Source organism: Dasypus novemcinctus, chromosome 22, assembly GCF_030445035.2.
Source record: "Dasypus novemcinctus isolate mDasNov1 chromosome 22, mDasNov1.1.hap2, whole genome shotgun sequence".
Taxonomy (NCBI): domain Eukaryota; kingdom Metazoa; phylum Chordata; class Mammalia; order Cingulata; family Dasypodidae; genus Dasypus; species Dasypus novemcinctus.
The window spans coordinates 38,465,923-38,491,519 of NC_080694.1; the positions used below are offsets into that span (position 1 = coordinate 38,465,923).

The 25,597-nt window shown below is 44.9% G+C and overlaps 1 protein-coding gene across 1 annotated transcript in view; it reads left to right on the forward strand.

Moving 5' to 3' along the window:
• Window positions 1–1,865: 1,865 nt before the first annotated feature.
• The window catches only part of LY86 (lymphocyte antigen 86), a 73,241-nt gene continuing 49,509 nt past the window's right edge, over window positions 1,866–25,597 (forward strand). The window contains exon 1 of the mRNA XM_058285192.2: window positions 1,866–2,034. Coding sequence (XP_058141175.1) covers window positions 1,911–2,034 — 124 coding nt within the window. The 5' untranslated portion in view covers window positions 1,866–1,910. The remainder of the gene's footprint in view (window positions 2,035–25,597) is intronic.

Here is a 25,597-nt window from a genome sequence, read left to right on the forward strand (position 1 = left end):
GACCATTTCAGCATCCCCAGGGAACTTGGTAGAAACACGAATTCTCAGGTCTACTGGGAATGGGGCCCAGCAACTGGCATCTTACTAAAGCCCGCCTCCCTTTCATCTCAGAACCACTGCTCCAGGGTCCCCCCACCCAGTTTCTCCACAGCCCATAGTGGATATTTCCAAAAGCCCCTGCTATCTCTGCATCATCCCCTTCCCTCCACCTTTTGAGCCACAAAACTCAGGGCCCCGGGCCTGCCGTGCCCACCCACGAGCTGGCACCTGCTCACAGCTCTGCGGGAAGTCTGCTCCGCATTCGCCTCTGGGTGCCCCACTGGAGGCTGGTCAGTGCTGGGCTCTGCGGGCTGGAAGTCCTTTCCTGATTGCTCTCCTTCCCTCACAGGTTCAGCACTCTCTCACCAACTCCCAACGCATGCCCCGTGTCCCTCGGGGAAGTCTCGACCCTGCCGGTGGCTCCAGCTTTTGCACCCGGGCCCTCAGCTCCAGCCATAAGCACTGGCTCTCAGGCTCCAAAGCTTTGGAGGGAATCGTCAGTTTACCTAGTGTGCTTGGAGAAATGTTTTCCCCCTGGGGAAGCAGTGTTCTCCACCGCTCCTAAAATCTGCTGGCCTTAGCCCTGACTCCAGTTCTCTAAGCTAACGTGAAGTTGGGATGGAGGAAGGAGGGTGGACTCGGGATTGGGAAGCCTTGCTGTCACTGTCTGTCATAAAGCAGGACAACAGGACCACATCGAGAATCGAGGAGCCCAGGGGCAGCTGGTGGAGCTCAGTGGGTGAACCTCTACTTTGCGTGTGTGAGGTCCTGGGTTCAATCCCGGTACCTCCTAAATAAATAAATAGATGGCCCAGTGGGCTTGAAAAAGAAGTGCCAAGTGGCATTAATAATCTCACCAATGACTGAAATAATTAAAACACTCTTAAAGGGATGCCTCCTCTGCCCCTCGCAGCCCCTGCACCCCATCTTGGGAGCCCACATCCTCTGCGCCCCAAACAAGTGAAGCAGGCTGGTAAGATAGGGAATTAACAGCTGGATCTGGAACCTGGAAGAGTCCACGTGGACATCAGTAACCCCCAAGAGGGCTGCTGGAGGACCTCCACCCCAAGATTCTGCTATTCAGAATGAAGACTTCTGGGAGAAAGGAAAAGCCCTGGATGTTCCCTAGGGACTTTACCATTAGGTCCTCACTAGGGGATTGATGGGTGGGTGATCAATCAAAGCAGCAAACAGCTGGAACCCCTCCCCTGCCATTAGCAAAGGAGTGGAATAATTACTAGTTTATAAAGCAAACCATGGGGCCTGAGTATGCCCTGCTCTCTTGCCTCTGGACCCATTCCTGTCCTCTGTGTGTTGCCCTCACCATTTTTCCTCTGCCACGTGGCCACACAAGTAAACCTGGGCATTTATCATCTATAATGGGGAATTGTAGCCTGTAAATCAGCCCTCTTCATCCCTTTTCACCCCCTTCCTCTCCACCTGGGACACCTGCTCTGTTATTTTCTCCCTTTTCTCTTCCCTCCTTTCTTGAATAAATTACTGACCTAACTCACCCAGCATGCTCTTGAAATTCATTTCTGCAGCACAGCCAAGAACCTAGACACAATCCAGTAACACAAGGCCCACCCCCACAGCTGGACAGTCTGCTGTGAGACCCCCACTCTACTCCTGCTGCCCCTCTACTTGTGAAATCAGAGACAGCATCCAGACTCCCCAAGATTCACCCCGCCTACAGATTCATGCTCCGAAGCCCCTCTCTGGAACAATATTCAAATGCTGGTGCTGACCGCCCTTGGCTTCTGGCCGTGGTTCCCAGGAGCATCAAACGTGAGAAGTGAAACTGGGCGGGGAGAGGAAGTGCCCTTGCCAGGGGCCGGCTCTTCTCTTTCGGCCCCACACGGCCCTGCGCCATGAAGGGCTCCGCGGCCGCCTGGCTGACCTGGGCTCTGCTCTCAGCTGGTGGCGGCGGCGCGGCCTGGCCCACGCACACGGCCTGCAAGGAAGGGGGCTTGGAAGTGCTCTACCAGAGCTGCGGTAAGCGCGTTAAAAGGTCCGCGCGTGCTTCTGGCGGGCAGAGGTGGGCACCTTAGTTGCTCGGCTGGGGCAGGGGAGGAGAGAGGCGAGCAGCAGCCGGGGGGGTGGTTCTCCACCCACAGCAAGGGCCCTTGGGAGAGAGAGGGGTGGGAGTGGGGGAGACGCGGATGACAGAGGTGCAGAGGACAGGAAATAGAAATCAAGAGCCTAGATGCAGCAATTCGCTAATATTGCAGAGTCTAAAATGGAATAAAACGACCAGTGGGGCCTGCAATCTCACCAGGTCAAAATGAGGAAATGATGACTCCAAATGGCAAAAAAGAAAGAAAAGAAATGTGCCCCTGAGCTACTTTCTCAGGTTTATTTAGCTTGCACATTGAGTGACAAGATCCCTGTCTCTTCTCCTATACGACACTTCTAGATCTTTAGTTGCAGCGGGAAAACTCAATGGCTCAGCATCAGCTGGTTCACACACACGCCCTGGGCAGCCAGCCGTCCCAGGTTTTTCTCTAGTGCTAGGGAGAGTCAAAAGGAATGAGCTGCACTCGCTATCCCAGGGAGCAGCTACACGTGTCAACAGAAGAAACTGCCGCCCCGTGAGTAGAAGGCAGGTAACTGCTGCGATTGGGTCTCAGCCAACATTTGGGCACATCTGAGAAGGGAAACCCAAGGACCACATTTTGAAGGAAGATTAGAGGGTCTGCTGGTGAAAAGACGTAAAACTGTGAAATCTGACACTTTGGGGGTAGAGAGGACCAAGGGGTCCTGTCTTTGCCATTGAAGCTCCAGTGTAAGCTTTAAGCTTGAGAGCCTACAAGGGACCCCCAGCCAGGTCACATGGTCAGTCTGGCCTGCGGGGCCATCCATCTGGCTTGCCTTCACTTCTTTAAAATGAAGGCTCAACTGAAGCTCACAATAAATAAGGAAATAAATAAGGGTGAACAAATGGCTGGCTGCTAAGGATGCTGGTCTCACCCTCTCCTTCTCCCCGGGGGACGAGAACCGGGGACAGCTGGCATGCCATTCATTTTAGGTGCATGATGAGAAACAAGACCTGCGATGAATGAACTGGTCGAATTTGTTTGTCCGATTCATCCTCACATAAAGGGTTGCCGTGGCTGGTCTGTCTCCCAGACGCACCGGCCCACAGCCAAGCCTGGAGGAGCCAGGGGGTTTGATGGATAACGGGAAAGTACGGGAATATTCCACCACCACTCCACCCCCCCCCCGCCCCAGGCAGAATAAGGGACGGGGGAGGCACAGCTCTCACCAGGAGCCTTGGGAGGATCAGACAATAAACAAGGTAAATGCTTTGCAGGAAGGACCTTAAGGGAGGCAAATCCGATTAATGTCCGAAGCTGCAAGAGGGAGGTTGGAGGAAGGTCTAAATGTAAAGGGGAAGGACTCATCCAGCTTGTGTTCAGGACTGGAGGATGATAAAAGCAGGAATGGCAATATCTCGTATTGATGGAGGGTTTGTGCACCATGGAATCTCTACAAAGTCTCCTCATTTTACAGATGTGTAAATGAGGGTTAAAGAAGATAGGCAACTTTTCCAAGGTCACAGAGCTAACAGTGGCCAAAGTACATCCCCTTTGACTCAGAGAAGGTGCTGAATAATATTTGTGGAATGAAAATGAACTGACCCGAGAACTATCTGCTTCCAGAGCCCATGCTTTCCATCTGCCTGCTCACCAGACAGGAAGGAAGGAGAACTTCCGGTCCCGTGGGCAATGTGGCCAGATGAAGGATGGCAGGGAGTGTGGAAGGGCTAGAGCCTGAGGGAGTTGGGGGCTGAGGGTCCAGCTCTAAGGTGGGAATGTGGGCAGTGCCCAGGAGAACAGAAAGTTTTGGGCTGCCTCCTTTGGCAATGAGAAGACTGAATTTTAGAAAGCCTTGGGCATGAGTAGAAGCATTGATGTTGGATGGACAACCGTTTGAAGATGGAGGCAGATTTATAGGCAGGATGAGCACAAGTCCAGGAAAGAAATGATGAGAACCTGAACTAGCATTTTCTCAACAGCCTTAACATCAGGGGGGATCTTTACAGTCAGCAGAAAAGAAACTGGTGTCTTGGGGGTGTCTCCAGGGATGAGCCCTGACCCATCTCTTGGGAACTATTGAGCTATTGAGGTCTGAAAGCCTGCAGACCACCCCTAACCTGAGATAGCCCCCCTTTTGCTGTTGGATTCACAGGGAGCCAGCCCATGATTGGCCTTCACATTGATAAAGAAGTGCATAGGTGTATGTTGTGATAGTTTGTCCAGCCCAGATGCTTGGACATCCCATGTGGAAACGGGAGGGCCGTCTGGCAATATACGGTCCATTGTTTCCTGGGTTAAGTGCTTGGATTTTCTCCTTTTTTTTTGCTTTGTAATTTTAGTGTTGGGGGGTGTGAATTAATTTCTTGGGGCTGCCAGTAATAATTGACCCCAAACTAGGCTTCAAACAACAAGAATTCATTCTCTCGTGAAGCTAGAGGTCTAAAATCAAGGCTTTGGTAGGACATGGCTTCCTCCAAAACCCATCAGGAGGTTCCTTCCTTGTCTCTTCCAGCTTCCAGTGGCCTCTGGTGTTCCTTGGCTTGTGGCAGCATCACTCCAATCTCTGCCTCTGTCTTCAAACAAAATCCTCAGTGACAAATATTTACTGAGCATGTAGCATGCGCCATGTACTTTCCATGTAGTCCTTTCTCCCCGCATAACTCCATCTGCAGGATGCATTCTTCTCTCTGTGTCTGTGTATCTGCCTCTGTGTTAAAATTGCCACGTCTTAGCAGGACACCAGTTGACCCTACTCTAGCATGACCTCATCTTAATTAATTGCATCTACAAAGACCCTATTTCCAAATAAGGTCCCATCCTGAGGTTCTGATAGACCTGAATTTTACAGGAACACTATTCAACATATTACTGGGAGAGGAGGAGAACTTAGGCTAGAAATTGTTCTGAATCATCCAAAACTCCTTGATGAGAAAGAAAGAATCTCATAAGGCAGTTGCCAGGGTCCGAATACTGACCAGGAAGTGAGCAACTTTTTCTGAAAAAGCAGAAGCCCTGTCTTGCCAGATTACTATTGTAGTAAATAAGAAAGCAACATTCTTTACAAAGGCAAGGAGGGGGGGAGGAGGTACAAAAGCCTTTCTTTGTTAAATCACATAGCAATTTCTAGGGCTAGACAAAGCCCAGGGACCCCTCCCATGATACAACAAATGTCCACCTTTGTATTTATTTTTACACTGCCTCTCTGATACAAAGATGTGAGCTTACCAAAATGCATATGAATGGGAGAAGAAAGGCGAGGGAGGTAAAGGGATGGGAATAACAAAGCCAGGGGAGGTCAGGGCACAGAAATGGGGATAGCATATGAGGTGGCATGAGGCATAAGGGCCTCATTCCAAGCCCTGTGCAATACTTTCTAGGCCTCATGTTCTTTGTAAGTAGGTATCAGTCTCCTATGGTTGCTATAACAAAGTACCACAAACTTGGTGGCTTAAAACCACACACCTTTATTCTCTCACCGTTCTGGAGGCCAGAAGTCTGAAATCAAAATCAGTTTCACTGGGTCAAGATGTCAGCAGGGTCATGTTCCCTACAGAGGCTCTTTATCTTTTCCAGCTTCTAGAGCTGCACTCCTTGGCTCCTGGCCCTTCCCCTTTCTTCAAAGCCAGCAGAATGTATCTCACTTCAGTCATCACATCACCTTCTGTGTCAATCTCCCCCTGCCTCCTTCTTATAAGGGAGTGTGATTGCCTTTAAAGCTCACCAAATTGTCAAGGATAATCTCTCCGTCTAAAGATTCTTAATTTAATCACATCTGCAAAATCCCTTTTGCCATATAAGGTAACTGTATTAGTCAGAATACTCCAAAGAAGCAGAACTGACAGGAGGTATAGATATAGATACTGAGGATGATATAGACAGATACAGATATAGGTATAGATATATATATATAAATATAAATATAGGTATAGATATAGATATAGGTATAGACGATGTTATAGCTATAGATGATATGGATAGAGATAGAGATACAGAGACATGGATGTAAATATTAAGAGATTTATTATAGGAATTGGATCACGTGACCGGGGGGATTGGCAAGACTGAATTCTGCAGGGTAGACTGCAAGTTGGAAAACTCAATGAAGGTGACAGTGAATTCCCCAGGAGAAGCTGGCTGTCTGGAGTAAAGATAGAAATTCTTCCTTCTAATTGCTGAAATCAACAGTTCACAATTCAAGGTCTTCAAGTGATTGGGTGAGGAGGTTCTTCTCATTACTTAAGGCAGTTTCCTTTGTTGGTTGTAGGTGTAACCAGCCAGAGATGCAATCAACTGACTAATGACTTACATCCTTCTATGAAATACCCTGACAGTAACAATCAGGCCAGTGCATGTGTGACTAAACAACTCAACCCCATAACCTGGCCAAGGAGGCACATGGACTTGACCATCACAATGATATTCATAGGTTCTGGGCATTAGGACATGGATGTCTTTGGGGGCCTTATTGTCAGCTTTTCATAGGAGGTTACTGTATAATAATTTGACCTACCTCACAGGGTTGTGAGAGAAAGAAGTGAAGGGACTTCATGGGAAATACTCGGCACATACCACGTGCTCAACAAATCTTTGTTGCTGGTGATTTTGTGAGGTATTTTACAGTTGCTAGTTTGCCTATGAGCTTCCTTGAGGCCAACTCAAATAAGGAAATGCCATGCTGTGTAAAATAAAACCACATCAGCTTTTTAGGAGATATCTGGCCTTTCCTGATAGATGGATAGATGGAATTCCTCCCTTGTCCTGATAGAGGACATGGTGTGGCAGAATACACAGGCTCCTGGGCAACATCTCATAGGATGAGCCCAGTGACTCACAATTGCTCCTTCTCACATGGCCCTTGGTGTGGGCGGAGGACTCATCACCAAAATGCAGCTCAGATGGATTCTGAAAAGGTCAACAGGAGAAGTGTCCATGAATGCAGCCCTCGCAGGTCTGGCTTAACCAGGGGAAAGTTAGACTGTCTATTGGAATGCTCAGGCTGCATGTCCTTCAGGAAGTCATCCATAAGAATTACTATTGTCATTATTATTGTTGTTGTGGGTTTTTTATAAGGGTTAGAGAGCAGAGATCTGGGTTGTAGTTTCTGGCACAGGCCTGGCATGGAGACCTCAGTATTGTCAGTTAAGGGCAGATCCACAACTATGACATCAACTGGGCATACAGAGTGGTCATAAAAGTTGAGGGACCTGGGACACATGCCTCAATGGATTTGCGTCCCTTTTTGGTCTCTCCGTCACCCAGTCAACCTGACCGTAGAAAATGTTCCTGGGAGGACTTTAGCGAGGAGGTTGATAAATGCAGCTGCAGGCCAAATCTGTCCCACTGCCTGTTTTTGTATCACCCATGAGCCGTACCATGGTTTTCTGCATTTTTAATTGGTTGAAAAATTTTTAAAAAGCAGTGTTTGGTGGCATATGAAAATTGTATGAAATTCAAATTTTTGTGTTCATCAGTAAAATTTTATTGGAAAGCAGCCACTCTCATTTATACATCTTCTGTGGCTGCTCTTCAGGGTTGAGTAGCTGTGATAGAGGCCGTGTGGCACATCATACTTAAAATATTTACTATCTGGCCCTTTACAGAAAATGTTTGCTCATCCCTGGTCAAGGGTAGGAAGGAAACTTCTGGCTCTTCACCAAATCAGATCCTCATGTTCTGGATCTTCTGGATGATTCCAGCCATCAAGAGAAAGATGCATGGACAGTCAGGGTGGCAAGTGGATTTGATGCCAAAACCATCATGATTGCCAGTAATTTGTAGGATCCCTTTGGGAAAATTATCAGTGCCATAATAATCCTTTACTTCTGCATAACATTTTACAATTCATAAAGTCCTATTTATAAAGCCTCATTTAATACTCACAAACAAACCTATGAGATAGGTACTATGTTTATTTTTGTTTTCTGTATATAGAAAACGAGTCACATCAATATTAAGTGTCTTAATAATGTAATATACCTGAGCCTCAGTACTATAATGCTGAATATACCTGAGCCTCAGTACTACATGCTGATACCAAAGTGTTCTGGTGTTAAGCCAAGTGACTTGATGCTGTAGCATGGAATTCTAAACCTGGAGAAATCCATCCCATCAGATCCCAGAAACACAGCAAGGGATAAGAGAGTTGGCATAGCTGAAAATACAAACCTTTAGGTGAAAAGGTGAAACCTTAGGCATTCTGTGAAGTAGCAAAGGAAGAGGAGAGAGAGAGAGCGAGAGAGAGAGGATGTGTCTTGATTAGTGGATTGTTCCCCTCCTTCCTTGACCACTTCTCTTTCCTGCCACCTTTCTCTGGCCTCCCACTTTCAGACACATTCAGAGTGGGGCCGGTTTTGCTCTTCCCAAATGTCCATCAGAGACTCATTGCAGCTGTAGAGGAGAAAAAGCCCCACATCTACTTTTTTACAGCCATACGTACCAAGATCTCCTTTGTTGCAAGGTTATCTGGAAGTAATGTCTTCCAAATTTAAAAAGCAAATGAGGGAAGTAGACTTGGCCCAGTGGATAGGGCATCTATCTATCTACCACATGGGAGGTCCGCAGTTCAAACCCCGGGCCTCCTTGACCTGTGTGGAGCTGGCCCATGTGCAGTGCTGATGCGTGTAAGGAGTGCCCTGCCATGCAGGGGTGTCCCCTGCATAGGGGAGCCCCATGCACAAGGAGTGCACCCTGTAAGGAGAGCCGCCCAGTGTGAAAGAAAGTGCAGCCTGCCCAGGAATGGCACCGCACAACAGAGAACTGACACAACAAGATGACATAATAAAAAGAAACAGAGATTCCTGTGCTGCTGACAGCAATAAAAGTGGGCAAAGAAGAACATGCAGCAAATAGACACAGAGAACAGACAACTGGGGGGGAAGGAGAGAGAAATAAATAAGATAAATCTTTAAAAAAATAAAAACTAAAAAGCAAATGACGTATTTTGAAAAAGCAAATGATTGGTATAAAGCCAGTGGTTGGCGGGAGTTCAGAAGGGAGGGGGAGGGACGAATGGGATGAACACAGGGCACGGTTGAGGTGGTGGCTTCTTCTGTATGATACTGCAATGACAGACGTTGGGGTTGCTGTAGGCCTGTGGAACTGTACAGGACAAAATGTAAACTGTGGTGTAAACTAAAGACTTGGTTAGTAGCAATGCTCCAGCATTGCTTCATCAACTGGAACAAATGTACCACACTAATCTAAGATGTCAATAATAGGGGAAACTATGTGTGGGTGCAGGGAGGTAAGTTATACGGGAATTCCCTATACTTTGGGTACTCCTCTGTAAATGTAAATCTAAAACTTCTCTAAAAATGAGGCATCATTCAGCCCCTTCTTTGTGTAGGAAAACCTATTTCCCACACCCACGAATAGTGAGTAGTGGGAAGGAGCAAGAGGGGCCCTAGCTCTGGCAGTACAGTGAGAGCCACCGGGAGTTCCTGGGGTCAGAGTTCGAGACGTCTGAAACCGTGCTTTAATCCATGACATTCCTATCGTGCACCTGCTCCCCTCCCCCGGGAAAGGACAAGGAGCTCCGCCTTCTCCACATCTGCTTCAGGAGGTTTCCCATGTTTCTGAAGTCTGCTGCAGACAGGCTCTTTGACCCCCCAAAAGTGCCTTCATTACAAGGTCTAAATCAGGTCAAGTGCACTCAAATAACCCATCAAGGTCATCAAACAGGACAATTAATCAGACTTTAAGAGGGCCAAACTACGCCAGCAACATCAAAACAGAGGGGGCACTGCAAGTGACCTAGCCGCTGAGCCAGTCATATTGATCAAATATTCACAGAAAACTTTTTAAAGGTTGCCCTGGGAACAGAAGGAGGGGACACCTACTTTTCTTGGAAACGAGTAAGTCTGTAGTTAATTGAGCATAAAACAAATACAAAAAAAAAAAAAAAAGACGTCAGGAAAAAGAAAGCAAGAGAGAAAGAAAGTCATAAGCCACTTAGTCGTTTAGCAATACTTTCAAATATTGCACCCAGAAAGCAATTTCTCTCTTTTTTTCCCCCAGATTAACAGGGCTTTAAATACCATCCAATTTAAAGAAAAACAAACAAAGAGCCAGAGAGATAAAGATGCAATTGCTTGGGCTCACAGAATTTAACAGTTTGGGCGGGGTGGGGATATTTTGCCCAAACCTAAAGACAGGAAATTGGTAAAGAAATACTAGATGTCAACATTGAGATGTAGATTTAAAAATAGAAAGTGAAAGTGGGTGGGAGCTGGAGGGAAGCGGCCCATATACTAGACCCAAGCTACCAAACCCCTGGGGCAGCTCCAGTTCCATTTGGTTATTACCATTTTCCAGCTAAACCTCCCAGGGGAGGTGAACTCTCCTCCCAAGCACTTTTTAAACAAGATGCTAAGAGACTTAGTAAATAGGGGCTGTGGCGGGAAAAGGCCAGAGTCTGTGGTTCTAAAGAGGCCTCTTCTGTGCAAGGAAGAAATACCTTCCTAAAAGCTGTTCACTTCTCTTTCTCTCCTCGGGCCAAATGGCACGAGCAGCTTTGCTCATATTCTGGAAAGAGAATCTTTGGAGAGGTAGAGATGGGGATGGGCTGTCCTCCAGCATCACAGTTATTTTTGAAACTACAGGCACAGACAAACCCGTTCCCAGAGCAGCGGCTAGTGTGATGTGCTCAGCAGAGCAAACCACACCTGGGCACGGCTTCAGCCTCAAAAGCCTGCAGGCAGCGAGCGGGGAAACTAAAACAGCTTTTTTCTCCAGATGCCAAAGAAAGCCAAGGGGAAGAGCCCAGACCCGCTGCAGCTTGGCAATCCGAGCACCTGGCAAAGCCCAGCAGGCACAGGTTCCCAGTGGGAAGGAGCATACGGCTGGCAGAGCCCTGACGGATGTTGGAAAGAGTGTCAGAAGGCGCAGAAGCAGGGGCAGCGTGGGGAATGCATAGGGGAGGCCCTGCTCGGAAACCCAAACAACGGGAGAGAAGTTTAATTGAAAGAAAAGGGTTACCCTCCCAGGCACTGCATCCCATTGAACTTGGCATCTGCTCCTTTTCTGGGCTGCCTTGTAAGCTGATATTCAGGCTCCTGATCTGGTAGCTTTGTTCTACAGTTCAGAAGAAGTATCTTGGGTCTACAGGGAAAGAAGTATTTGAGCATCCATATGGCTGGGGCTGATGGATAATTCATGCCCTGTGGGCAATGTGTTAAGTGAGCACGTGCCAGCCATCCTGGGTGGGCTAGAAGAAGGCATCATTGTTTGTTCCTTCTTGAAATTCTGAGCCAGCTCCACCTCTAGTGTCTCTTTGCCGTCAGAACAGGAGTAAATGGTAACCAACCAAATGGCTAGAAGGAGAAAGGAAAGAATCCCCAGCCTAGCAATCCCACTTTCCTCTTCCAAGCAAAATTTATAGCCTAAAATTCACGCAGGCTGTATGCTCAGCCAAAGTGCCATCAATGGGCTCCTTATTTGAAGCTGACATCTCTCTCTGGCCAGATGGGGAGTCCAGAGTAGAATGATTAGGATTCCCTTTACCTATTAACCATCAGACCCCTTTCCCATATGATCCCATATGGGATCTTCCATATTCAAAGGACTTCTTACACTGTATTTAAAAATGTTTCTTTTGGGAAGTGGACTTGGCCCAGTGGTTTGGGCGTCTGCCTACCATATGGGAGGTCCGCGGTTCAAACCCCGGGCCTCCTTGACCCCTGTGGAGCTGGCCCATGCGCAGTGCTGATGCGCGCAAGGAGTGCTGTGCCACGCAGGGGTGTCCCCGCATAGGGGAGCCCCACGTGCAAGGAGTGCGCCCCATAAGGAGAGCTGCCCAGCGTGAAAGAAAGCGCAGCCTGCCCAGGAATGGTGCCACCCACATGGAGAGCTGACATAACAAGATGATGCAGCAAAAAGAAACACAGATTCCCGTGCTGCTGACAACAACAGAAGCAGACAAAGAAGAGCACACAACACACAGCAAATAGACACAGAGAAGAACAGACAACTAGGGTGGGGGGGTGGGGAGGAAGGGGAGAGAAATAAATTTTAAAAAAATAAAATTAAAATAAAAATGGTCCTTTAAACAATTAAACACTACTTACACAACTAATGTATCAAGATTTGTAAATTTAACAAATTAAGTTTTTTGTAGACAGGTATACCTTGATAGCAGATTTATAAACAGAATTGTCTTAAGCATTTATTCGAATACAGCAGACTTTCTTAAATGCTTTAAGATCTTTAAAAGCAGGCAAAACACAAATCATGAAAATTGTGAACTAGTTTCAAATTTTGATACCATGGGCTTAAATTCCTTTCTTCATCACGTTTATCCTAATACTTATTCCTACCTATACTCGCCTGCCTTCTTGCAGCTGTAATACTTATTTCAGCATTTTCCTAGGAGTATAGCATCATTCAGACCAAAGATGAATACAGTCATTTCAGCCCAGACAAGGATGTGGGTTTGAGTTAGAACCAATTTATTCTGGGTTGGTGGTCAGTCAGCAGATTGAGCTCTCCTACCCTGAACTTTAACTGTTACATCCTGAAGACCCTTGAGGTCCCTTTCTGTCACAAAGTTTCCTTGTAACCTCATGCTTTTTCCCAAGTGGTGCGCTCTTTAAGTTCTGCTTGGGCATTGTCATGTAACTCATTGTCCCACCGTTATTGCCTATTGACATGGTTTCTAAGTATTGTTGGAAACTTAGACCTGCCTTGATAATATCAAAATATAATTTGAAGGGTCACTTAGAAGTTTCATCTCCCAGTAGATGATGGATTTTGTCTACACAGTTAAGGCTCATTTTTACAACAGTTAGCTCATTTGTCATCTTAGAACATAGCATTGAGCTCTCTTTCTTCTCTACTTGCATATTCTGTGTGCTTGCTGGTGTTGACTTAACTGTTGCCTGACTTTCTACATGGATGTTATACAAGAACCCTTGAGCTGGATCAGTCTTCTGTTCTATTTTTCCAGGGCTATCAGGCTCATTCACAATCCTTTTGAACTTATCCCTATCTCTATTTATAAAGACGGAGAAAAACCACATAGCTCTCTCTGGTCAGTCCATATGGATGAAGACACTCTGAATCTCTAAATAACCAAGAATGAGGCTTAGTACTCGTCTAGTCCTTGAGCCATCAGCCAATTTCCTTCCTGTCTTTGTTAAACGTGCATCACCCAGACATGCCTGCTCAAATCATTCTTAAAATCAGAATCATGGGATGGGGTGATGGTACAGTTCTGCTAACGGATGATGATGGCACTGCGACGTTGTGAATGTGATTAATTCCACTGAATGCATGTTTGGGAGTAGTGGAGATGGGACATTTATATGATATATATGTTTCTACAGTTTAAGCCAAAGTAGTCTTGGAGGACTTTGCCTTTCCAGTTGTGCCTCCCAATGGCTGGCTTTGGACGCTGCAAACAAGGAGTGGAAAAGCATCGATGTGGGGCAGAGACTCCGTGGCAGCTCTCGGGCGTCACCCTTGTGCTCTGCGAAGACAAGTGGTGAGGGCAGACTCTCGGTAGTCTGCCTTATAGGGGCTTAGGAAACACTTGGTTCCCAAAATTGGGCTGAGGGATGTTAACTGGCCCTGAACAGAGCTAGGCGGGCTGGGACTTTCACACAACTCCCTTTTTCTCCTTAGGACTGTGCCCTGCAGGCGTGTGGGGAGGGGTCTGCCTTCTGCCAGGCCTTTCCCAGGGCTCACAGGGTAGACAGAAGGTCTTTTACAGAACTGGGAAGTGTGCAGGCCAGACAGAACCTCAGGGTCCAGAAGAGGAAACTTGGAGCCAAGAGTGGCATGCCGTAACCACAATCACAAATCTAGCCTGCGGCAGAACTGGATAGAACCCTCCCAAACAAGCCTGGCCTTCTCTCTCAGCATAAAAACCAGGCTACACACTCACCCCGTTTCAGGTCAAAGATAGCACATGGACCAAGAGCAGACCCTCTCCTTCATACCTACATCCCCACAGGACACAGAACCCCCTGTCCAGGCAGCCCTTCTCTTTAAGGCAATTTGCCCACATCCTTTCTTGCCCAGCCCTCTGTAAAGCAAGAGCCCTTGTATACACAAAGCTCTAAGCGAGCTTCTTTATATAGTGAAAGGATCAACAGTTCCATAAATTTACAATCATTACATATTCATGTAATTTAATTTATGTAATATTATTATATATTATGTATGAAATGGCAGTTTCATAGGGCAGTGGAAGTTAAGAGCTTGTTTAGAGTAAGAGCTACCTTCCTTCTGTGATATGAGCCTCATCAAGGACCCTAAGAGTATTTAGTAAATAAATAACCATTAAAAACCTAATTTCAAAGTCCCTTCTCTTTATTTTTTTATTTTTTATTTTTCATGTATTTCTCTCCCCTTCCCTGCCCCAGTTGTCTGCTCTCTGTGTCCATTCTCTGTGTGTTCTTCTGTGTCTGCTTACATTTTCTCCATGTGTGTGGCACCACCCTAGGCAGGCTGCACTTTTTTCGCACTGGGCAGCTCTCCTTATGGGGCTTACTCCTTATGCGTGGGGCTCCCCTATGTGGGGGACACCCCTGTGTGGCACGGCACTCCTTGCATGCATCAACACTGCACATGGGCCAGCTCTACATGGGTCAGGAGACACGGGGTTTGAACTCTGGACCTCCCCTGTGGTAGGCGGATGCTCCATCTGATGAGCCAAATCCTCTTCCCACCCTCTCTTCAAAAAGGAGTGAAATATGACAGGTAACTTGGCCTTAAAGCTGACAACTTGTACAGAACTGACCAGTGATGCTAACAGCTCAGCAGTCTGCTTCTGGTCTTCTTCCCATTCTTGGAAAAACTCACCCAATACCACCTCTCTCCACCACCATGTAAATGTCATCATCCCTCCACCCTCCTCTGCCAGGATCATCTGCCTTGGATCTGGCTTACTGGATGGAGGACATACAAAAATGAAATCCTAGGAGCCTCAATTCTTCTCAGACTCTAAATTCCAGCCTGACCTCAACTGAGTTGTTTGGAATCCAAGTTGAGTGGACAATGAGCAGGAAGCTCATTTTTCCAGGGTAAACAATAACTTTTCCACCTCACACTAAGCTTTGGCTTTAAGGAAATTGAAGAGCAATTTGTGTGTGGTAAGTATGTGTGTTTCCAGCAGTGCCTGAAGAGAAAATTGCCTTTGGGTCTTGGTTTATTTGAATCAGCGGTTGAACAAAGCACAGGCCTGCTAACAAGTATCAAGATACCTAACAAAAATGTGTCTAAGGTTTTAGAATCACTCACACAAATAATGGAGCAGGAGGCTCCTTAGGCAAACACGGCCTGATCTTCAGGATCTAATCAGAGCTGCCTTTCTTGGGAAGCAGTGCAAGAAGAACAAGCAAGACAGAGAAGGCCACAATTACCTTCTTGCAAAATCATAGGCATCGTCCTAAATCTCACCCATTCTAGAAGATGGAAGAGGAGGCGTCAGAAACTCAAACATCCTCATGGAAGAGGCAATAGTGAATGAAGTGGGTTAGCTGTAACTAATAACAGAAAGTGGTAAGAACTATGGCACTCATATCACCTTAAAACAGAACTACTGTTCATTCCACCTGATTGGCCCAAGGGATAGAAAGATCTGTGAAGCTTCATCATCTAATTTGTCACAAGAAACTGTAGAGTTCCTTATCTATAGGTACTATCTCCTAATTTATAAATATGACAACTAATCTAAGTGTTTTTTTAAACAATGTGCAGGCCAACAAAATGTATCTGAAAGCTAGACGCAACCCAGGGGCTGGCAGTTTGCAGCATCTGCTGTAAGAGGCTTAAACTCTCTGAGAATTTGGTCTGGTCAAGTCCTTTTTTGCCACCCCTGCCTTACTACCTTCCCCTTCTATACTCACAACATTTCTGGTATCAAAGTGGCATCACCTCATGAATTCCCAATATATAATATTTCTGTATTTACTTGCTCAATTTGGAATATTCTAGAAACATCATTAAACTGTGTATTTCTAAAAGATAGCAAGACAGCAAGAATCCAAGGATGTCAGTTTCTCTGGAGATGAAATCACATCTGATTTCTGTTTGACTACACAGCATTAACAGTAAATACACATAGTCATTACTCAGTATGAATTAGAGAATTGATTAAAATATTGTTTAAGATTCAAGTTTTCTCAGAAGCAGTCCCTGAGACAAGGAATTGCGTAGAAGTTTATTTGACAGACGGTCTCAGGACCCACCAGTAGGAGAGTGGAGAAGTGAGAAAGAGAAGAAAATGAAACCAATATAGAAGCTTAGCTTGCCAGGCTGCTGTGACAAATGCCACTGAGGGCTGGCTTAAGCAGTGTGAATGGGTTGCCTACTGGCTTCTGAAGCTAGGAGGCTTGCTTCCTCTGCTGGTCAGGAGACGTTGGGTTCCTTGGTTTACTGTCATATGGCAAAGTCCTCTCCTTCCATGTCTGAGATCCCACTGCTTTTCCCCGTGACCTTCTCCGTCTTAAGCCTCCAGAAATCTGGATTAAAACCCACTTCAGTTCAATTCACCATACCTTAATCAAAAGTAACATCTTCACAAGGTGCTGCCCATAACGGGTTCACAGCCACAGGGGAGATGATAAAGGTTAAGAGCCTGTGCATCGTTCAATCTCCCACACCACATGACCGCTGTGGACAGCTGGGGCTCAGGCCTTCTGGGGACCTTTGAGAGACTCTGTGAAACATGCTTCAGAGTTGACACAACTGAGGGGGGAAAAAAGTGGGGTATTGTAAACTCCCATGTCATTGGGTAAGAGCTGTTTGTTCCTGGGAGCATTAACTTCTTGCTTGACTGTGCATGGAACAAACTTATTGCCATATCCAGGGAAAGCCCACAGGCAGAGAGTCACAGGTGGTGGCAGGAAGAAGTCTTCAGGCAGAATAAATGTCTCCTTACAAGTATCCTTGTGCATTTGAATCTCTAATGGACTTGGAAGCATCCATGATTTGGACACTGGTTAAAGACAGATCAAGATAACCCACAAAAATTGACCTGTATGCTGAGGGAAACTATAGGCAGTGGGAAATCTTTTGGTCTGTTTTCATGAAAAATTGTCTTGCTGTGAAAATGTGGCATCAATATTTTTCAATGCATAGCTGAGCTTGCAAGAATGTGCAGGAGGGCTCCAGAAGCCAAACCAAGAGGAAGTCAAAAAGCAGAATATGGAAAGCCAACACTGGAACTGTGTCTGCCCTCAGAAAATTTGTGAATCTCCATGAGCTAGGATTTTGGTTTTAATAGTTGTGCAGGAGTCAGGAAGCAATATCTTTCACCATGCAAAATGGAAAATTGATTCCTCCATGAAGCTGGGAACTTTGAAAAGTTAAATCCACAGAAAAATAAATAAATAAAAGTAGATAAGGAAAAAAAAACACTATTTAGCAAAAGCAAAAAACAAGGAAACTCATCTAACTCTGCCTGGACTCTGGAGAAAATAAATCTTCCTTGAGAATTAGTGATATCACATAGCCCAAAGGCTTACTGTTTTCCTGGTCCAGGAAATCTAAAGCTTACAAATTAAAGCTCTTCTTGATTGAGAACAACACGGGGCACATGTGGTGATGGAATGGTAAATCTTCTGTGGAGGGGCACATACCCTCAATTCAGGTTTCACAGGATTTCTAAAGACTAAACTATAAAACATTTTAAAACCAAAGGAAATAAATCACAATGAGGGAGTGTTTGCTGAAAAAAACAAACATATCCCAAAGACATTAGATTTTTAAAATATAAGATACAAACTATAAAATAAGAATATGCAATTTGTTTAAAGAAATAAAAGTGAGAATAGAAAACATGAGTAAGGAAAAATATATTATCAAAAATAAGCAGAGAAATTTGAAAAAGAATTATCTATGATTTCTTAAAGTCAAATATTTAATTGTCGAAGTAAAAAAAAAATGAGTGGGTAAAGTGGCAATTTGAGATTATTTTATGAATCCAAAAAAAAAGAAAGATTATGTTTGTAAACTATTCTTCTGGCTGTGATACCATTTGATTGCATTGAATTCAGTTGAGGAGTTTTGATTAAGTTGCTTGAGATTGCTTTAGAACTTTTGATTGGACTACATCAGTGAGGCGTGACTCAGGTTGAGTCCCCGCCCCCTGGCTGGGACTGATATAAATGGACTCACCCCCGCAGACACAGGAAAAGGAAGCCACCATTTTTTATCCTGCTGTGTAAGAGAGAGGATCACTTATGCACAAGCCCCAAGAGGCTGGGCCCGTGGAGCAGCTAAGTAGAGATGGTGAGCCCAGAGGGGAAGGTTGAGATATCAGCAGGGATCGGCAGCCATCTTACTTCACCACGTGGCAACACTCCAGGATCAATGGTAACTGACTTTGGTGAGAAAGCATCTGTGATGGTACCTCAGTCTGTACTTTTCACAGCCTTGGACCTGTTAGCTTTTACCCCAAATAAACCCCCTTTATAAAAGCCCAAGCATTTTCTGATACTTTGCATCAGCTGACCAAGGTATGGGGCAGGGCTCCATTCATCCCAAGGCTTGATGGGGGACTGTGTGCTTCAGAGCCCAGTCTCATGGCTGAATTCAAGTTCTCACTGGGTGTTGATGAGATACATCAGCTCAGTGCCATGTGGACCTCTCCATAGGGCTCCTCAGTGCCTGTCAACTTGCTTCCTCCAAAGTGAGGACTCCAAGAAAGAGAATGGGAGCGAGTAAGCAAAGCAGACTTAATAATCTATGTCTTAAAACAAGTCGCTAGCTCACTCAACGGGAGAGGCTTCCACACAAGCAAGAGTACCAAGAGTTGGAGGTCACTGGAGCCCTACTGCAGGTGCCTAACACAAGGGAATAAAACAGAGCAAAAATACCAGATAATAACAGCATGTGGGGGAAGGCGCTAGTAAGTGACCGTAAAGCATTCTAGTGGCTTTGTCCTTGTGCTTTTTGCAAGAAGAAGATAAAGATAATGTTTCAGGTTGATTAAGTAAAATATTCAAGTAAAGAACTTAAGAGTAACTACTAAATGACTGGGAATAAAGTAGGTAACTTCCAAGATAATAAAAGAAAAAAATGATTAAAATATGTCAGTCAATCCAAAATGAAGGGAGGAAAGGAACATAGAAAGCACAGAGAAAGAAAACTCAAAATAAGATGATTAAAAATAATTCCCCCAATTTTGCAGATCCTAATAAACATAAATTGGATAAATTAGCCTGATTTTAAAAAGAAGCCAAAGAATTCCAGAATTTATTATAAAAAATCAGTCATCTGCACTTTATAAAGAGGTACACTGAAAATATAGATCTACAGTGAATACGATTTTGAATGGTGAAACATTGGAAGCATCCCCTTTAAAATCAAGGTTGAGATAAAGATGTTCACCATCACCATTTCTATTAGCCATTGTATTGATGGTTCTAACCATCATAGTAAGACAAGGAAAGTGAAATGTTTAAGGATTTGAAGGAAGAAACAAAATTATTACTATATACATGCAATGTGACTGTCTACACATGCACAAAAAAAAGTCTACAAATTATTGGAATTAGCAAGATAGCTGAATATAAGATCAATATACAAAATTCAATTGCATATCTACAAATGTAATTTTAAAAAGATACCATTGAAAACAACAAAAATATAAGGTACTTAGGAATAAATCTATAAAACTATGTAGGAGTTTTATAGAGAAATGTATCATATTTTATTAAAATAAATTAATGAGAAACTATATGCATATTGTGTTTATTAATAGAAAGTCTCAATATCATAAAGCTGTCAGTTCTCTCCAAGTTAATCTAAAGATTCAAGCAATTCTAGTTAAAATCCTAATGGTTTTATTTTTTCCTTTCTATTTTCTGCATTTTAAAAATTAAAACTCAATGAGCTGACTCTAAATTTTACGTGGAAGAGCCAAGTGTCAAGAGTAGCTAATGGGAAGCAGACTTGGCTCAACAGTGAGAGTGTCTGCCTACCACATGGGACGTCCGCGGTTCAAACCCCGGGACTCCTGACCTGTGTGATGAGCTGGCCCACACGCAGTGCTGATGCACGCAAGGAGTGCCGTGCCACACAGGCGTGTCCCCCGCGTGGGGGAGCCCCACGCACAAGGAGTGCACCCGCAAGGAATGCCACCAATCGCGAAAGAAAGTTCAGCCTGCCCAGGAATGGCGCCGCACACATGGAGAGCTGACACAGCAAGATGATGCAACAAAAAAGAGATACAGATTCCTGGTGCCGCTAACAAGAATAGAAGCGGACACAGATGAACACACAGCGAATGGACACAGATAAGAGACAACTGGGGCCGGGGGGAGAGAAATAAGTAAATAAATAAATCTTAAAAAAAAGAGTAGCTAAGGCATTCCCTAAAGAGAAAAAGGTACTATCACGTATCAATACATATTGTAAGGTTATAGTAATTGCTACTGGTATTAGCATGGAGATTCACAAATAGATTTATGAAACAAAAACTGTCCAAAAATAGAACTCACAGACATGGAAACTTGTGTAGCATTGTGGTTTGGTGGGGGGAATGGCACTGGAACAATTGGTTATCGACATAGAAAAAGAAAATTGAATTCCTGCACCGCAAGCCATATGAAAAAATTCCATTCACATTAGGTAAGATTAAAAAGAATGCTTCCAAACTCTTTAAAGAATTTACAGGAGACCATCTCTATGTCCTTGATACAGTGGAAGGGTTTTTTAACAAGACACAAAAAGCAAACAAAAGACTGATAAATCTGACACATTAATTTACTTTTGTTCATCAAACGACTCAATAAAAAATGTGATAAGCCATAGAGTAAAATATATTTGCCAAGCATAAAGCTTAAAAAGACTGTGTCCAAAAGTATAAAGAACTCCCACAAAGCATGTAAGTAACAGACAAATGCCCAATTTTTTTTTTAATGGGACAAAGATAGGAACAGGCCGTTTACAGAAGGAGAAGCATGGGTGACCAGTAAACGATGAAAAGTTCCTGTCTCACAAGTAATCAATCATAGGTGAAAAGGAGAAGCAGAGCCAGATGCAATTTCACTCCCAGCAGACGGGAAAAATTTAAGCCTGCTAATAATAAATGTTAATGAGAACTATCACACACCACCCATAGGCAAGGAAGCTGGCAGAGGCCCTTTGAGGAGAAATGCACAATAGCTAGTAAAGGTGATGACATGTGTTCATCTGACTCATAATTATTCCCCTAGTGAAGATCCCCAGAGCCACACCTACATGTGCCCAAGGAGACATAAATAATAGACGGTCACAGCAGTTTATAATTGTGAACAATTGGAAGCAACCTAAGTACTCATCAAAATGAAAATGGATGCAATTATGATCTTTTACATTTAATGATATACTACACATCAGTGAACGTAAGTTAACTAAAGCACCACATCCCAATATGGGTGAATCTCACAAAATAAGGATGAGTGACAAAAGCAAGTAATGGATGATTATACAAAGGATGATACCATATTTAAAGTAAAAAAAAAAAAAAAAGGATAGACGTTTGTTAAATTATTCTTTATAGCTTTGTATATGACAAAGCTGTTTGTTTTTTATGTCTCTTCATATCAGAAAATGTTTCCCAGCTCCAGGACTTTTCTTTCTCCACTTTTTGGAAGCTTAAGTCCGGGCAAAGGTATTTAGAGCAGCTACTCCAGTTTCACAAGTTTTGCCTTGTAATGTTTCCATTCACACTGAGAGTTTTAAAATGTTATGTTCTGAAAACACATGAACAGATGGCAGGAAACGGCTGAACAATATCCAAACATTGATGGCAACAGCGTAGAAAGGAAGGTCAAAATGCTTGCAGGCCTCCCTGAAACTTTGCTGGGAAGCTGAGGATAAACTTGTGCGTGGCTTTGAACTTGTGTGTGGGGTCAGAGGGGAGCAGGAAGGCTGTGGCTATTTGGCAGGTGCACTGTTCTCATTTATTAATCCGAAGCCAGGCTTCCCATCTTAATTTTCAAGGCAGCTTGCTGTCTTTCAATGTGATTCTTTTTTAAATTTTTTTGAGAAGTTGTCAGTTAACCATACATCGATGCATACCCTACATTGCCCCACCACCTCCACCTTACCTTGTTGTGACACAATTGTTACAAGTGATGAAAGAACATCCTCATATTACAGCTATCTATAGACCATAGCTTATAGGTGGTGTGTTTTTCCCACAAACCATCCTATTATTAACACGATGTATGAGTATTGCATGTTTGTTACTGTTCATGAGAGAAGGTTCTCACATTTTACTGTTAACCACAATCCATTATTCACCATGGGGTTCGCTGTGTTATATGGTCCCTGCCTTGTTCCATCCACCCCAAAGTGCACACTCAGTGGCTCTGTTTCATCACAGAGTTGTGCTGTCAATCAGCTCATTCTACTGCAGAACATATTCATTAATCCAAAAGGAAAAATCTTATACCCCGTTTTATATCCCATTATTGACCCTTAGCACTGATACAGTGCCTCCTTTGTCATTGCTGTAAAAATACTACAGTATCACTGTATACTATAGTCTGTGTTACCTGAGTTGTATTTTTCTCATGTATCTACATATTCTTAACATCTAGTAAAAGAAGTACATTCTTGTATTTGTACTGTTTGTTTATTTTAAGATTTATTTTTATTTATTTCTCTCCCCATGCCCCCTCCCCACGTTGTCTGCTCTCGTGTCCATTCGCTGTATGCTCTGTGTCCGCTTGCATTCTCGGCACCACCAGGAATCTGTGTCTCTTTTGTTGCGTCATCTTGCTGCGTCAGCTCTGCATGCATGCAGCACCACTCCTGGGCAGGCTGCACTTTTCACACAGGCCGGCTCTCCTTGAGGGGCGCACTCCTTGCACGTGGGGCTCCCCTACGCGGGGGACATCCCTGCGTGGCACGGCACTCCTTGTGCGCAGCAGCACTGCGCGTGGGCCAGCTCACCACATGTGCCAGGAGGCCCTGGGTTTGAGCCCTGGACCTCCCATATGGTAGGCGGATGCGCTATCAGTTGAGCTACTTCCACTTCCCTGTATTTGTACTGTTAACTAACGTCATCATCCACCACTGAAATCACTATATTATAAACGGTCCCTCAATTATCCTCTAGCTTTCTTTCAATTGACATTAACTAGACTACTACCCCTTTCAGCCACAATCACTTTTCTAAATCAGCAGTGTTAATTATACTCATTATTTTGTTACCATCTATATGATTCTTTTTATATTTTTAGAAAAAGTACATGTATGACCTACACTTGCATATTTAGATTACTTCCAATTGTTTACAACTATAAACCACTGTGAATATCTGTTTTTTATGTCTCTTCATATCAGAAAATGTTTCCCAGCTCCAGGACTTTTCTTTCTCCACTTTTTAGAAGCTTAAGTCTGGGCAAAGGTACTTAGAGCAGCTACTCCAGTTTCACCAGTTTTGCCTTGTAATGTTTCCATTCGCACTGTTGATTTGGCCTTGTTGATTTGGGAAGCAGGGAAACAGGTCCTTTCCTTGGTTAGGAATTTATTTTGCTGGCTGAGGACCCAAGCCTACGGCAGCTGGCCCTTTTCTCCTCCAGCATCGGCCTGTAGGCATTCGCAGTCTCTAGCATTCATACCCGCCATTTCCTACTCCCTGATGATCTGTTACTTAAAGGACTCACGTGCCAATGGGAAATGCAGATTCCCAGGGAAACAGCTCCCTCCTTTCTGTCCGGAAGATTTTTACTGCAGAGCTGGAATCTCCACGGAGCGCTCCTGGCTCCACCTCGATGCTGTAGGAGATGCAGGGTCTGAGGTGGTGAAACCGTCCTGGGAACAGGGAATTCTGCTTCCTGGACTTCTGTTCAAGACACCTGGTGGACAGGCCCGTCGGGCATGCACGTGGCTTCCTCAGGAAATCTCCACGGTACCTTTAGGTAGAGCCGGCTTCTCCTGCCTCCCATTCCCTGGCAGAGAAGGAGAGCTGCGATCTTCCTGAAACCAAGTGCGTCTCTGCTCACTCATCCTTCATCAAGGGTCATCACATTTCAGAAGCAGTTTGACTCCCCGGTCCCTTTGCTGACATGTTCACAGGAAAGACGAGGCTCTCTAGATGCCAGCCCTTTCAGCAGCATGGCTTCCTAGGAAAAGCATAAATTGGATTTTCTCTCGTGGGTCCAAGGCGGGGATCAGAGGCGGCAGTGGATAATTCATTACCACTCCACACGTGTGGGGAGAGCAGTACCGAGGGGAAGAAGATGTTAAGTGGCTCTCATCCTAGAAAGCCTTTGGGAACAATCTCAAGAATTAAGGCTTGTGTTCAAAAAAAAAAAAAGATTTGATCTTCAGACCAAGGTATGAAGGAATGTGGCCAGAATTGCCTCAGGGGCCCTGAACGCAGGCTGAGAAGAAAGGGGTGGCTAAGTCAGGACGGTGACCACGGTGACGCACCTGTCCCCATCCCCCACTCTGTAGTGACATTATAAAAATACAGTAACTGCTGCGCATGCCCCTCACTGCATCCGCTGTTTGAACCACTTCTCATTTCAAGAGGGAGTCTTGCCATAACATCAAAACAACTTTATTTGGGAAGTGGATTTGTCTCAACTGATAGAACATCCGCCTACCATACAGGGGGTCCAGGGTTCAAACCCAGGGCCTCCTGATCCGTGTGGAGCTGGCCCACGTGCAGTGCTGATGCGTGCAAGGAGTGCCCTGCCACGCAGGGGTGTCCCCCACATAGGGGAGCCCCATGTGCAAGCAGTGTGCACTGTAAGGAAAGCCACCCCATGCGAAGAAATTGCAGCCTACCCAGGAATGGTGCCGCACACACGGAGAGCTGATATAGCAAGATGACGCAAGAAAACAGAGATGCAGTTTCCCAGTGTCGCTGACAAGAATACAAGCGGACACAGAAGAACACACAGCGAATGGACACAGAGAGCAGACAATCAGCAGGGAGAGAAGGGGAGAGAAATAAATCAATAAATAAAAATAAATCTTTAAAAAAAAAAAACAGCTTTATTTATAATAACCCCAAACTGGTCCATGTCCTTCCGTGGGTGAGTGGTTAAATAAACCGAGGTACACACGCACCATGGAATACTACTCAGCAATGAAAAGAAATGAACTACTGGTCCATAGAACAGCCTGGATGGATCTCACGATCATTATGTTGATTGAAAAAAGCCCATTTCAAAAGGTGACCTACTGTACAGCTCCATTTATACGAGATTCTCAAAATGATAAAAAAAAAAAAAAACAGAGAACAGATTAGTGGATGTCAGGGGTTAGGGATGGGGGTGAAGGGTGGTTACCAAAGGGGCAGCTCCAGGGATCCCCTGTGGTGATGGAACAGCTCTGTGTCCTGAAGGCGGTGGCGGCTCCCGGTGATAAACCGCACAGGACTCCACACACGGGTGCACGCACACTTACGCAGATGAGGGCAGGTTAAAGCTGGTGACATCAGAATATGCTCTGCAGGTCGTCCCAACCTCAGTTCCCTGGTTTTGATGTTGCACTGCAGTTATGTAAGAGGCTGCCATGCCAGGGAAGCTGGGTCACGGGTGAAGGGTGCACCAGACCTCTCTCTACTC